Consider the following 12,270-nt stretch of genomic DNA (forward strand, 5'->3'; position numbering starts at 1 on the left):
TAGCTTGGACAAACATATACTGAAGAATATGCAGTTTCAAGTCTGTGAAAGGCATTGCTCAGGCATGGGCAGGGGCTGACGGCAGATGCCCAAGGACACGGGTTATTACTGTGAGCAGATACCTGACTGCTGAAACATATTTGGGAGACTTCATGATCTGTGAGCAGTAGAAAATTCTAACTTCAGCTCAAATGTTAATTTACTAATAGACTCAGTAGCCCATTTTGAAAGTGTCAGGAACAGTAATCACCTGCCCTTAGGGGACAGGAATTTCAGTCTGGTAGCAGCAGTGCTTTGGGCCTTGGCAGATTCCAAAACTCGGAGGCCATTCATTGAAACCCCCGAAGGACGGGGGCAGCGCTTGCTTTAAGCTCACCGACAGAAATAATAGTAAGAACCTTGAAACGTGCTGGGGCAAGGGAAGCACTACAGTTTGCTCAGAGTGAGTGAGAGTGAAGTGTGATCTGCAGTGGGAGACATTGGGCTGGGGGAAAGGGTGCCGTAGGAGAGATGTTTCCCTTTAAAGGGTACCGCAGAGCTTTGGTTCTGGATGCATACTTTGTACTGTCAAGGCTCCCAGCCAAGGCAGCCCTGCCCTTTTGCTGCTGCCTTCTGAGCTCTCTGGTGGTTTTGTAAGAAGGAACTGAGCTACATGCCAGCAGGAGCAGCTTGGAAAACCTCTTTAATGTCTGTTTTTCTCTCTCGCACGATGCAGCCCAACATCATTTCAGCCGATGGCACTGTGGCGCTGAGCAGCCCTTTCGTGGCCACTATCACTGACAGAGGAAGATTCGAGGTCGTACAAAGGCTGTTTGCTTCATCAAACATTAATTTGGAAATGACAGAGTCTTCTGTAAAAGCTGTAACTATGAAAGAACCTCAGTTCTTCCCACTTGTTCTTTACGTTGCACTGTATGGATTTTATGCTTTAGGTGGTGGTGTATAGGAGCTTTGCTGAGTGTCCAGTTCCTGCTCTAGCCCAGTCTTTCTTCTGTAGCTGTGCAGCGTAGCATTGATGTGTTTGAGCTGGCAGGAGAGCCCCTCCAGCAGAGCCCAGTACTTGGGGCCAGGCTCAGCATCCCTGGGGCGAGCACTCAGCACTTTGATGCAGCCTTGCTCAGGTGTGTCTGCCTGCAGGGGAGGCACATACCGGAGGGATAATGGGGAGGAATTACAAAAGACAAGCCTGGAACAGAAATTGAACATGGCTGTTCTGGTAGCTGTCAGATCTGCAGGGCAGCAGAATCCTGATTGCTCACATTAATATGCATGGGAGAAAACTGCAGAGTCCAAACTGGTGTATGTGAGCAGGCGGCTGGGCGGGCTCTGGAAGCCACAGCTCCGCAACGCTCTGCATGTGTTGAGCGCTTGGGGCTCAATGTGCAGCCTGCCTTTGCTCTGGAGCAAGTAGAACAGGGGCTCTCAAAGAGGTACTTGGTCAGGTTTTCATTTATGAAGCATAGTTTGGCTTTATGGACATGAGCTGCATGCTGCAGGAAACAAAAGCTTTTATTTTTCAAAAACTAAGACTGCCATAGAGTGTTTCTGTTTCCTAGGAACTTTTTACCCACCTTAGCAAGTTTCAGCTGGTAAAGTTTCATTCTGAAGTTTGTTTCAGGCACTGTGATGCCTTTTGATGTGTGCACATGAAATGTCTCTCTGCTGCACTCCACAAAAGTGATCGTTTTACCCATATAACCAAGCGCAGATGTTTTGCTTGTTTCTATGACTAATGGCCAAATGTTAGTAAAGCACTTGGTGCTTTGAATTGTTTTGTCTTTTTTTAGTTGTCATTTTTTGTAATTATGTGGATGGGACAGAAATGCAGCAGAGATCACTAAACGTGGGCTTGGGAGATGATGTTCCAGGTTCAGTGGAGTATCGACGCTTCAAGTGAGGCCATGAGGTGACTGACAGAGAGGCAGGTGCCTGTCTGCGGGGAGGTGATCAGACCCAGGCCCTGTGGCTCAGCTGGGAGTGGGAGGCCTGGGTTGAGGTGTCTGCTCTTCCCACACAGAGTTCAGCCCCTCATCTGAGAGCTCTTTAAAAATTTGGCACTTCAGTTTTCCCTGAGGAAGTAGGTTGTGCCAGAAGCCACGTGACCCCTGTCCTGCAGGTGCAGGGCCGTCCAGCTCATGGCCTTCCTGCATCTGTGAAATGATGGTGATGCTGCCCGAACCTTCCCCTGGTGTCTGTGGAACTGCCCCGCAGGGCAGGGGGATGGCTGCGGGTTTCTGTGCTGCTGGGAAGGACAGGGGTTTGTAAACGGGAAAGTTGTCTATTGCCAATCACTACTCAGCAGTTGCCTCTAACTAATTTGTCAAAACTGTCTATTAAATGTTATGTCAAAACAATAGAATAACGTAAAAGCTCATGCCTGTAACTTCTGTTTGGGATTGCAGTGGCGCCCCTGGTGTTACGGGGTGGCGCGGGCACAGGGCAGGGGAGCTGCCTCAGGAGCACCGAGGTGAGGGCAGGGCTGGTGGTAGTGGGCAGAAGGCTGTGTCAGGCCCCAGCAGTGGGGGCTCTGTGTGTGGTGCCCCACGCCTGCACAGGTAGCCAGAGCCAAGGGGCCAGAGGTGGGACTGGGCTGGCACAGAGCAGACACTTGGGCAAGCAGTGGTGTGCCCCAAGAGGCCCCTGGCTCCCTGTCCTCTCTGTGGGCTCCTCCTGGCAGCTGTAATGGATGAGGTGATGGTCAAAGGCAGATGTGCACAGACTGCTTCCTGAGAGCTTGTTTGGCTAAAATTCCGAGTAGGACCCCTCCAAAAGAAAAATGAGGAAAAGAGCTAATTGTTTTTTTTCAATATTAAATCTTTATTATATACAAAAATATTTTGTTGGGAATTAACAGAATTTCACAATTTGTACATTAACATCTTTATGTTTGGCTGTGTTTATTGTGAAAATATCAGCTGTGAAAAAGACTAGTTGGGGTTAGAAAACAAGTCACAATTTAAAAATGTCCTGTGTATCAGCTGCCGTTACCAGCAGGAAGTCAGACTGCTACCGAGTCCCATCTCCTAGGCCTGCTCTACGCTATTGTACTCAACAGTTAGGTACGAAGTCAGGTTGAGGTTAGAAAGTGCAGCCAGTAGCTCAGATTCCCTTTGCAGGATGTTTTCGGCTAAAGAAGGAGCTTTTCTTTTTTAAGGAGAGCAGTTTTTATAGTTTTACAACTATACAAGATAGTTTTACAAAAGCGGTTGTGAGGAGCAGCAGGGTAGGAAAGGTGCGGTGAGAGCTGCAGCAGCGGTGAGGCTGGCGTGGAACCGCCCTGGGGCCGATCGCAGCCCCCACCGGGCTCACACTGCACAGCTCAGGGCAGCCACAGGCAGGGCAGGGTAGGGCACGGCAGCAGTGCTCACCACGTGTGGCCAGAGGGGAAAAACACATCTCAACAGTTAATTGCCACAAGCAGTTGTGTACAATACCTAAACCAACAAAATTCAGTCAAAACCTCTTTTTTTTGGCTGCCACCTCCAGGACTGCACAAAGCAGCGTGGAGCAAAATGGAGCAGTGCTGTGCATCGGTACAAGGGCGGGTACCGGAGCACACCCAGGGGATTCTGGAAGAGGTCTTCCCATATTCTGGGTAAACGTTGGCCCCTTGGCTCAGCGCTGAGGGCAACCACGCTGGCCTGCAGAAGCATCAGCACGGAGCTAATGCCGCTCACAGGGGAAAGGAGAAATGGGAGAAAGCCTTTCCGGGACTACTTTAGCCATGTGGGCCATGCAACTTAATCAGCAAGCATTCCATATCCAACCACTGCCTGAGCAGCAAAAGCAACTGCCTACCCAACGAGCACGGGAAAGGGTTAAAGTAGAACAAAATTCAGACTGACTTCCAATGTAATTTCTCCAATAGAAATGTTGCTGAGAAGCTGCAGGGAAAAACAATCCATCTGTATAAAGTGAAACTGCTCCAAGAGCCTCCCCCAGGCTGGGGGTTGTTTTGAAGCCTGTCCTGGTCCATGCAGCTGCAGGACCTGCAACTGAACGGAAAACGCGGCAGTTTCAAATGTGACAGTCTGTGGAACAGCTTTTCCCCTGTGGAGTTCTGGTGAATCGGCAGATCCTCTCTGACTTCCTTGCCCTTCCTTTTTATGTGTGTGTATATGTGCACATGAGCACACTTGTAATATGTCTGGGAGCCTGAGCTGCCTCTGAAAGCTGGCTGGTTTGTGTTCTCTTTTTTTTTTTCCTTTTGTTTAGTCTCTGTCCTGCACCTGCCCCAGTAAGTTACAGCATTCTTAAATGTCTCCACAGATACAGTCTGAGAGTCCCAGACAGTTCCCAGCCTGTCCAGCGTACACACAAACTGAGATGGGGACAAAAATGAAACCTGGAAAAAGCCAAAAACCAGCTTGTGCCAGGACTTGCCCTCAGCTGCCAGGGCACCGCCAGGGCCACGGAAAGCAAAGGGAGCTGCTGAGGTCCTGGTGAGTGCCAGCTGGGGCTGGGCAGGGACTGAGCGCCCCACAGCTATCCAGGGCATCCCCGAGGCACTGCCCTGCCAGCAGGAACCAGACCTAGGCACCGCCAGAAGCCCTGCGGGAAGGAAGGAGCCCCCCCGGCAGGCACGATGGGTGCCACAAACCTCCTCAGGAGCCTTGCCCTAAAGCAGCAAGGGCACTGGGCACTGGAGCAGGCTCACTGCTCAGTCCCAGTGCAGGAGCAAGATGGAGGGAGTGGGGATGGGAAACAGTGACAGGCAGTAACCCCCCTGCTGCTCCCTGGGGTGCTGCTCTCCATGGCACCAGTGGCTTCTCTCTGTTTTAAAAACAGCTTCGTCTTTCTTACCTGAATCGTTCTCTTCAAAACAAACGGAAGCAAGGTGACTTCTGAACACTGAGCTGCAGGGCCTGGGGAGAGCAGGTCATCTCAGTACAATTTTAGAAGATGCAATGGGTCAGAATTGTAAGGGAAAAGTGTCACATTTTGAAATGTGACAGTTTCCATAGACACAAATTCCAAAGTGATGAGCTGATCAGCCACCCCGCTCCACACCACTTCTTTGTGAGTAAGTACACGGAGCCGCTCTGACCTGAGAACGTTGTCATTGTCTTGCCAACATCAGCCTACGACTCTGCTCCAATTTCACCTTCATTTCATATGTGCAGAACATTTTGAAAGACCCTAATAGTTAACTGACTGCATCTTGTCACTTGATGTAGAACCCAAAGCAGCCCTGCTCGAGTAACACTGACACCAAGATCACGCCTCAGGGCACCTGCACGCAAGTATTTATGGGACAGTTGAGGCTGGTGCAAACTTCAGGGAATGTCTGGTGCATGTAAAGAAATCACGTGGGGGTCTTGGCATACCAACTCTACTTGTATGTATAACTTTTCATTCACAGGGCAACTATAGTGTTTCTTCTATAAGTCTCTATATGTACAGAATTTTACAGCACCTCATGCACTGTCCAAAACAGATAGAAATTACAGATAAATATAGAACTTTTAGATTGAAATATCTGTATATTTAGAAAAATATACATTAGTAAACACAATAAAGCAGGTAGAGAAATGTACCAAAGTCTCACATGCAGGTACGTTTCTGGCTTAAGTCATGGTAGCTTAGTAGCGTGGTAGCAGACGTGAGCATTTTTTGTTTTACCACCCACATACAAACATATACACAGACAACTATTTGATAAGTTACTTTTCTAAACTACTTAAATATTTATCTTGTGATATATACCACATATCTTAAACAGTTAGCAGCATCTTCACCTCGCTCAGACACACCTATTGTTATCCTTAACTGTCAGTGTTAAAAGCGTTCCCGTTACTAGCTGGAAAATGAGCGTTCAGTACAAAACGAGACGTGAAACCCTAGTTATGTCAACTCCTTCACATTACTTCCAAGAAATATTTTCACTTGCTCAGAACTGGCCTTCACATAGCGTTGTTCCCCCCTAACTGTGCAATGTATGGGTCTCATCTGACCTCTGCTCCATACACCCTGGTAGGCAGGAGCCCACCTCTGCTGTGAATTCAACTGAGATGGCACCATCCTTCTAAGAACGATCTTCTTAAAAAAAGTAACTGTCATTCTCATCCCAGTCATCCTCCCAGGTAGTGACAAACTGCAGAATATATGATTTTGCTAATAAACCAAACCAAACCCCACCACCACAAAACCAACCTAACCCCTCTTCAGTCCTTCCCCAGCAACACACACCTGCCCCTCTGCACTCTCAGTTCTCAAGCTTTAACACATAAATGCATGGAGGCTGGGGGGTTGGGGGCTTCCCCCCCCCTTAAAACCTGCATGTGGACATCCAATTAAAACCTGCAGACAGTGCTACAGTCTTTGCTTATTGCTTCAGAATGGTCCTTGTTATCATCTAATCCCAGCCCCTAGCCTGTGAGGCACTACGGCCACTGCACCAGAAGCTCCAAGTGAGACCATCCTGCAAACAGCTCACCCAGAGCCAGAGCTTCAGGTGCCACCCCGCGTGTGGCTGCTGGAGGCACTGGGGAGGCAATGCTGATGCTGACTGGGGAGGCACTTCGACAGCACTTGTCCTGAGAAGGAAAAAGCAGGAGCAGAGAGGGGCTCCTGAGCAAACCCTGGTGCCCAAGTTTCACACATTTAATTTGGTTAAGGAAATTTACAGAAAAAAAAACCAAAATAAGCTTTGCAGTATAAAGCACTATGGCCCAGAACTGAGGAACCTTCTCATTCTAGTCACTATGGAAGAGTGAGCTCAGCCCACTTTTGGCATCACAAATAGAGCATTTTCTAACTCCTAATGAAAAGGCAGCATGTCTGTCCTGACAGCACATCTTATTTACAGCATCCGTGGGTCTCACACCACACAGCACACACATCGGTCAGTCACGCTCAGCACAGTGCCAGCAGCTCACCACCAGCACTCGAGCAGCGGCTCTTGCTGTCATCCCTGCGACATACAACACTTGATCTGTTTCTCAAAGCAGCCTCTGAGCAACAGTATCACAGAAAGTGTCTCCTGGGAAAGGAAAATAAAAGTCTCATGCTGGTGCCACATTTCAAAGCTCTGCCAAACTTAAACAAAACCAGAGAAAACACATCCTGAAAAGTGTAACAATAAAACAAAGCCGTGGTACAAATTTTCCTTAGAGAATTTCAGATTCCCTCTAAAAGACTGAAATTTCAGTTTTAAAAGCCACAAAGATAACTCGTGCTATACAGAGTTTTGATCAACATTTTCCACATACAGTGGGATCTCGAGTTCCCCCGTCCCTTTTCCCCCCTCTGAACAACCAACTTTATAGGCTTCGTGAAAACCATCGGCAGCACACAGGTGTGTTGAGGGTTGTTCGAGACTTACACTTTTCCTATATGGCATCAACTCCATTGCTGTTTTCCTTGTGCACATAAAAGTCTTTAAGAGCCCCAGGAAGCAATACTGTCTCACAGCTTCTAAGCCTCAATTTCTTCAGAAATAGTTCTGAGGATGTTGCCTTTTGATAGCATTCTGTGTCACACTTCAGTATTGGAAAAGAACTCAGAAGCCAGGTGCCTGTCACCAGATGGAAGAGAAATTAAACAAACAGGACTTCAGACAGGTAGCCTGGAAGTGATGGTGAATGGTACTATATACAACAGCTGACAGTGTAGCTAGTCTTAGCAACAAGCCACGTTCTCATTTTGTTTTTGTTAAGCAGAAATTCACATCAGCATAAGTTTTAACCAAGGAAGCTAACAGGTACTGTATCAATGAGCCTACTAAGGGGAGAACTGTCACTAAGCAAATGGAAATAGGCCATAAAACAAAAAGATAGAAACAACTGCCGTTCAGCATTAAGCTGCCGATTCACAGGCTATCTAATGAGAAATGCAATTAAAAACAATGTAATGCAAAGCACGGAAACTCCATCACATCACACTCGTGGAAATACAGCAGCTGATCACACACAGGTATTCAAAAAGCCAATATAGAGCCCGGCTAGATAGCACAGGAAATTAAGACACACATCACTACACAAACACCAAACAATGTCCTAGGAAAAGAAAATGCCTTTTTTTTTTCTTCCTCCCCCAGCAAAGTGTTTTCACAAGTGTGAATAAATGTTCCCAAACATGAAGCATCACTCTGCGAGGCTCCACATCACCAGGTTCTCTCTCAGGCCCCTTCCCTGTTACTCAGACTGCGGTGACTAAACGTGCAGACGAGCTCTCCAATGTCAGCACTTCAACCAGAGTGGGCCAACAGGCTGGCTCCCAAGAATGGCCTAGTTAGCAGCTTGCAAGGTATTGCTGTACCTTATTTTAAGAGACACGTGTGAGGGAACCTATGCCACAGTTGTCTAAATCAAGAGACATGGAGACTTTGTGAAACGTCGAGAATGCGCCAACATTAAGCCAAAAGAAGCTGGAGCAATGGAGCTGTGTGTTGGTTGCCGCTTTTAATATTTAAAATTCTGCTCCCACAAAATTACTATTGTTTTTAAGGAAGAAAAAAAAAGCCACAAAGAAATTAGTGTTCTCTCCTATTAAGAGCTCTAGACTTTTGACCAGTTAAACACTGACATTAATAGATTTTACAAAAATTGTTTCAAGTATCCTTCTTTTAATCACAGTGAAAATGTAAGACTAAAGATGTAAATGTTGAAGTGAATGACTGAAAGTTTCTTAGATGAAAAAGGCAAAGGTACTAAACCAAAACGTATAAAAATGCTTAAACGCATTTCCTTCATGTGATATGAATAGAAAGGTTATCCGTAAAAAGTTAGAAAAATTAAAATAAATTACATATTTAAGTACACTTTCCCTTCAACATTTTTATAAAAATTCAGAAGAGTGTACTGTCAAATATACACAGAGTAAAAACACAGGCGCCGCAGGTCACCGTCGCTATCTACACAGCGTTGCGGGAGCGGATTTGCTGCAGTCGGGTTATTTGCTACTCAGGCTCCTCTGGAGAATCTCAATATACCCAGCTGATGGGCACCCACTGGGGCTCCAGCCTCAGCCTCTCGATAGCAGTCTGTAGCTTCTCGAAGGCATTGTCAAGGTTGTCGTTGACAATGGTCAGGTCAAAATAGTGGTTGTAGGCTCTCTGGATCCGTGCGCTCTCATCCACTGTTTTCTTCAGATCCGTGTCCTGTTGGAGAGATTCCAAAGGTGACTCAGAACAGAAGACCGGGCAAATCTCATCAAACACAGAAGCTCCACCCTGCAGTGGACCAGTTAAAGCTGTATGCCGAGTATGTTTAAAAATAATGAAAGGTTTTCATTTGTAGTAAATCTACCCAGAACTCAAGCTCAAGTGCACTGACAGGGCTGAAGAAGTTCTCAGCTGTGCCAATGACGTTGCACACGGCAGCCCAGTGCTGCGAGTGGTGCCGTTTTTAAGAAAGCTGGTAGAAGCGTGTGAGCTTGGGCTGGCCTGCACAACAACAGGCATTTTTCTCTTTATGTGTGCAACTGATGACCCAACCGGAACCCAATGAATGCTTTAGGGATAACTGAGTCAATCGGTGCTGTAAATAGTATCTGTGCCCTTTTTTTTTCACAGAAAGCACCAAAAAAATCCAAGAATTTAGGTCGGCATTAAATGAAAGACAATGAAAGATACACTTCCAGTAGAACAAAGCTCCAGAGCACCTTATTGCTTGCAGAGGCCACACCTTGGCCTTGCCCACCTGATGTCACATCCTCATTTGACAACTACTGCTGCATTATTTTAGTTTGGACAAATGTGCAAGAAATTTGTATTCCTACACTATGAAGCCTTCATGGAGTGCTGCCACTGAGGACTTTATGTTTCATTAGTCCCACATTCTTAGACAATTCCCTTCTGCTTTTGCACAAAAGCTTTTTTTTGTGAGCAGTTACAAGATTCTTCTCCTTGACAATATTTATTTTAGTATTTTCAACTCCTGATACAGTTGTAAATGCAAAAGCCAAAATGTAAAAGTGAGTTTGTGAGTAGCCTTTTCTTCAGAGCAAATGAAGGAGACAAGCAAATGGATCACCACAAGAGCCAGAATTTTTTCAGTAATATCCTAGGATGCTGGAAATGATACAGACAGCACTACACCACTAGAAAGCAGGATGTAATGTTTTAAATCATATTTGGTTTTTATCTGTTTGGATGTACAAGAATATGAAATGGGAAATCATACTCTTTATATACACGTGTACAGATATGATTTAGAATCCCTAACAATACAGGAGTGTTTTAGATGTAACTGTCCACTTTATTATTCATAAGGACAAACAGAACAAAGGTAAAGGAGTCCCTTACAGAATCAAATATCAGGAAGTACAGGAAATTACTTTTATGCTTGTCTGGACAGTCTTAACCTTGCATCCTGTACATCCATCACAAAATTCAGGGTTCACGTGGGGTAGGGAGGAGGGAAGGAAGAGCACTTGCAGGGATACTAGGATCTGTAATAACCAGAATCCACAACTAGGGACTGGTCAGTTTCATGTGGTTAAAGACTTAAAAAGACTAAAAATCCCATATTCATGTAGTAGAAATGAACCCAGGCTCCATGCCATGGCTTTGAGTGCCCTGTACCATTCCACGAGGTCCTGCTACGATTTAAGGTGCAGCACCATCGCTGCGAGCTGTCAGCACGTGCTGACGTTTCTCCAGGTAGAAGCTGCACAGAGGACAGTTTCCTTATCTGCACTGTCTGGCTTTTTTTGGCTTGGTCCTGCAGCTGAGAAAGTTGATGCCCACACAGAATATTAATAATTTGCTGTGCTGGAGGAAGCATCTCTCATTTCCTTCTGCTACACACTATGTCTCAGAAAGGGAATGAAGATCTAACGAATAAAATGTGCCACTTCACTTTACCATGACAAACCCAAGGAGCTTAAGGGGAAGAGCAGCTACTCAACCCTTTCTATTCTGGCAGCTCCCAGCCATTCTCAGTGCTGCATGTGCTGCTGCAGCAGTGGAAACAAAGCCTAGCTGCATTCTGGCTTTTGGGTGTGGTTTCTGGGTTTAGGTTGGTTTTTTTTAATGCAGGCTGCAGTATTTTTCCTAGGGATTAGAGACTCCATTTTTAAAACACAGCTATAAGACAAACCTGAACAAAACCTTTTGAGAGAAGTGGAAAGTGAAGGGAAGACATTTACATAAAAGAACAATTCCTACCATCAAATATCTGCCATTTGCTACAAATAATCAAAGGTGACACTTCCAAAAGAACACATTACAAGTAATTTTTGTAATCAAGACTTCTCTGTAAGAGGTCTATTTTTAAGAAAGAAGCAATCTGTCTTAAACATAGTATTTGATTAACTTCTACTAAGCAATCAGCAAAAGTCTTGTCTAACCTTTCATAGAGACATTAATTTCAGAACAAATTCCACCTAAAATGAAAGGTAAAAAAAAGAAAGAACATCTTGTTCAAAGCAAACTCAATATGAAATAATCTGCTTACAGTGAGAAGTTTGGTTGTAATTCCAGCATCTACCACAGCCTTGTGCATAGCACGCAAAGTCTCCAACTCTGGAGCAGCAATAAACACTACATAGGGCATGAATTCTGAAGTCCTCAGTATTTTCAGGGCCTAGAAGCAAAGAAAAAGAGAATAAACATCTGAAGTTTGAGCATGAGTCACCCCATGTCCCCATTACTTAAGGGGCACTGCAAAACTAGTCTGTTCCAATGGGCAGAGACACGTAAGCAAAGATTATTATTTCTATTTCAGAAACCCCTACACTGTCTTTCATAATTTCAATGTCATTATTTCCTTGGCTTGAAAAGATTATTTACTGCTCTGCAAGACCCCTCTTGAATCCAAGAATCCAAGCTGGTCTTTTTTTTTTTTCTATCTTTCCAACTCATTCCAACTACGTGCCACAAATGCAAGAATCCAGTTGATACTGGAATCTTTACACCAGGTAAGAAGCCTTCCAGTCTGAAAGCACACTTCTTCAACGTTACACTCCTACACCGCTAGTGTCTCATGATAAATGTTATACCTGTGGATTCACGTCCAAGATGCAGGTCCTTCCCGTCTGAACAACTTCAAGGATGGAATCAATTTTGGTGCCATAAAGATTTCCTTCGTATTCTCCATGCTCTAAGTATCTGCCAGCTTTAATATCCATCTCCATTTCAGCTCGTGACACAAATCTGTACGCCTGCCCGTCCTTTTCATCATCCCTTGGCTTTCGTGAAGTAACTGAACAAAAAATGTGAAATATAAATGGAATGTTTTTGTATTTGGGACACAAATATGAGAGCAGACTGCCTATTCAGTTAGAGAATATAATACACATTAATATACCATTATAATTGTTCCATAA

At 45.3% G+C, this 12,270-nt stretch overlaps 2 protein-coding genes across 4 annotated transcripts in view; one reads left to right on the forward strand and one right to left on the reverse strand.

Moving 5' to 3' along the window:
* GSDME (gasdermin E) overlaps nt 1–2,304 on the forward strand; it is a 28,327-nt gene extending 26,023 nt beyond the window's left edge. For both annotated transcript variants that reach the window (XM_061996789.1, XM_061996790.1), the window contains one exon: nt 716–2,304. In XM_061996789.1, coding sequence (XP_061852773.1) covers nt 716–946 — 231 coding nt within the window. In that variant the 3' untranslated portion in view covers nt 947–2,304. The remainder of the gene's footprint in view (nt 1–715) is intronic.
* A 6,515-nt stretch (nt 2,305–8,819) lies between these two features.
* PALS2 (protein associated with LIN7 2, MAGUK p55 family member) overlaps nt 8,820–12,270 on the reverse strand; it is a 53,794-nt gene continuing 50,343 nt past the window's right edge. For both annotated transcript variants that reach the window (XM_061996683.1, XM_061996684.1), the window contains exons 10-12: nt 11,944–12,146; nt 11,400–11,528; nt 8,820–9,100 (exon numbers count right to left, since the gene is read on the reverse strand). In XM_061996683.1, coding sequence (XP_061852667.1) covers nt 8,924–9,100; nt 11,400–11,528; nt 11,944–12,146 — 509 coding nt within the window. In that variant the 3' untranslated portion in view covers nt 8,820–8,923. The remainder of the gene's footprint in view (nt 9,101–11,399; nt 11,529–11,943; nt 12,147–12,270) is intronic.

The sequence above is a fragment of the Colius striatus genome, chromosome 5 (genome assembly GCF_028858725.1).
Source record: "Colius striatus isolate bColStr4 chromosome 5, bColStr4.1.hap1, whole genome shotgun sequence".
Lineage (NCBI taxonomy): Eukaryota > Metazoa > Chordata > Aves > Coliiformes > Coliidae > Colius > Colius striatus.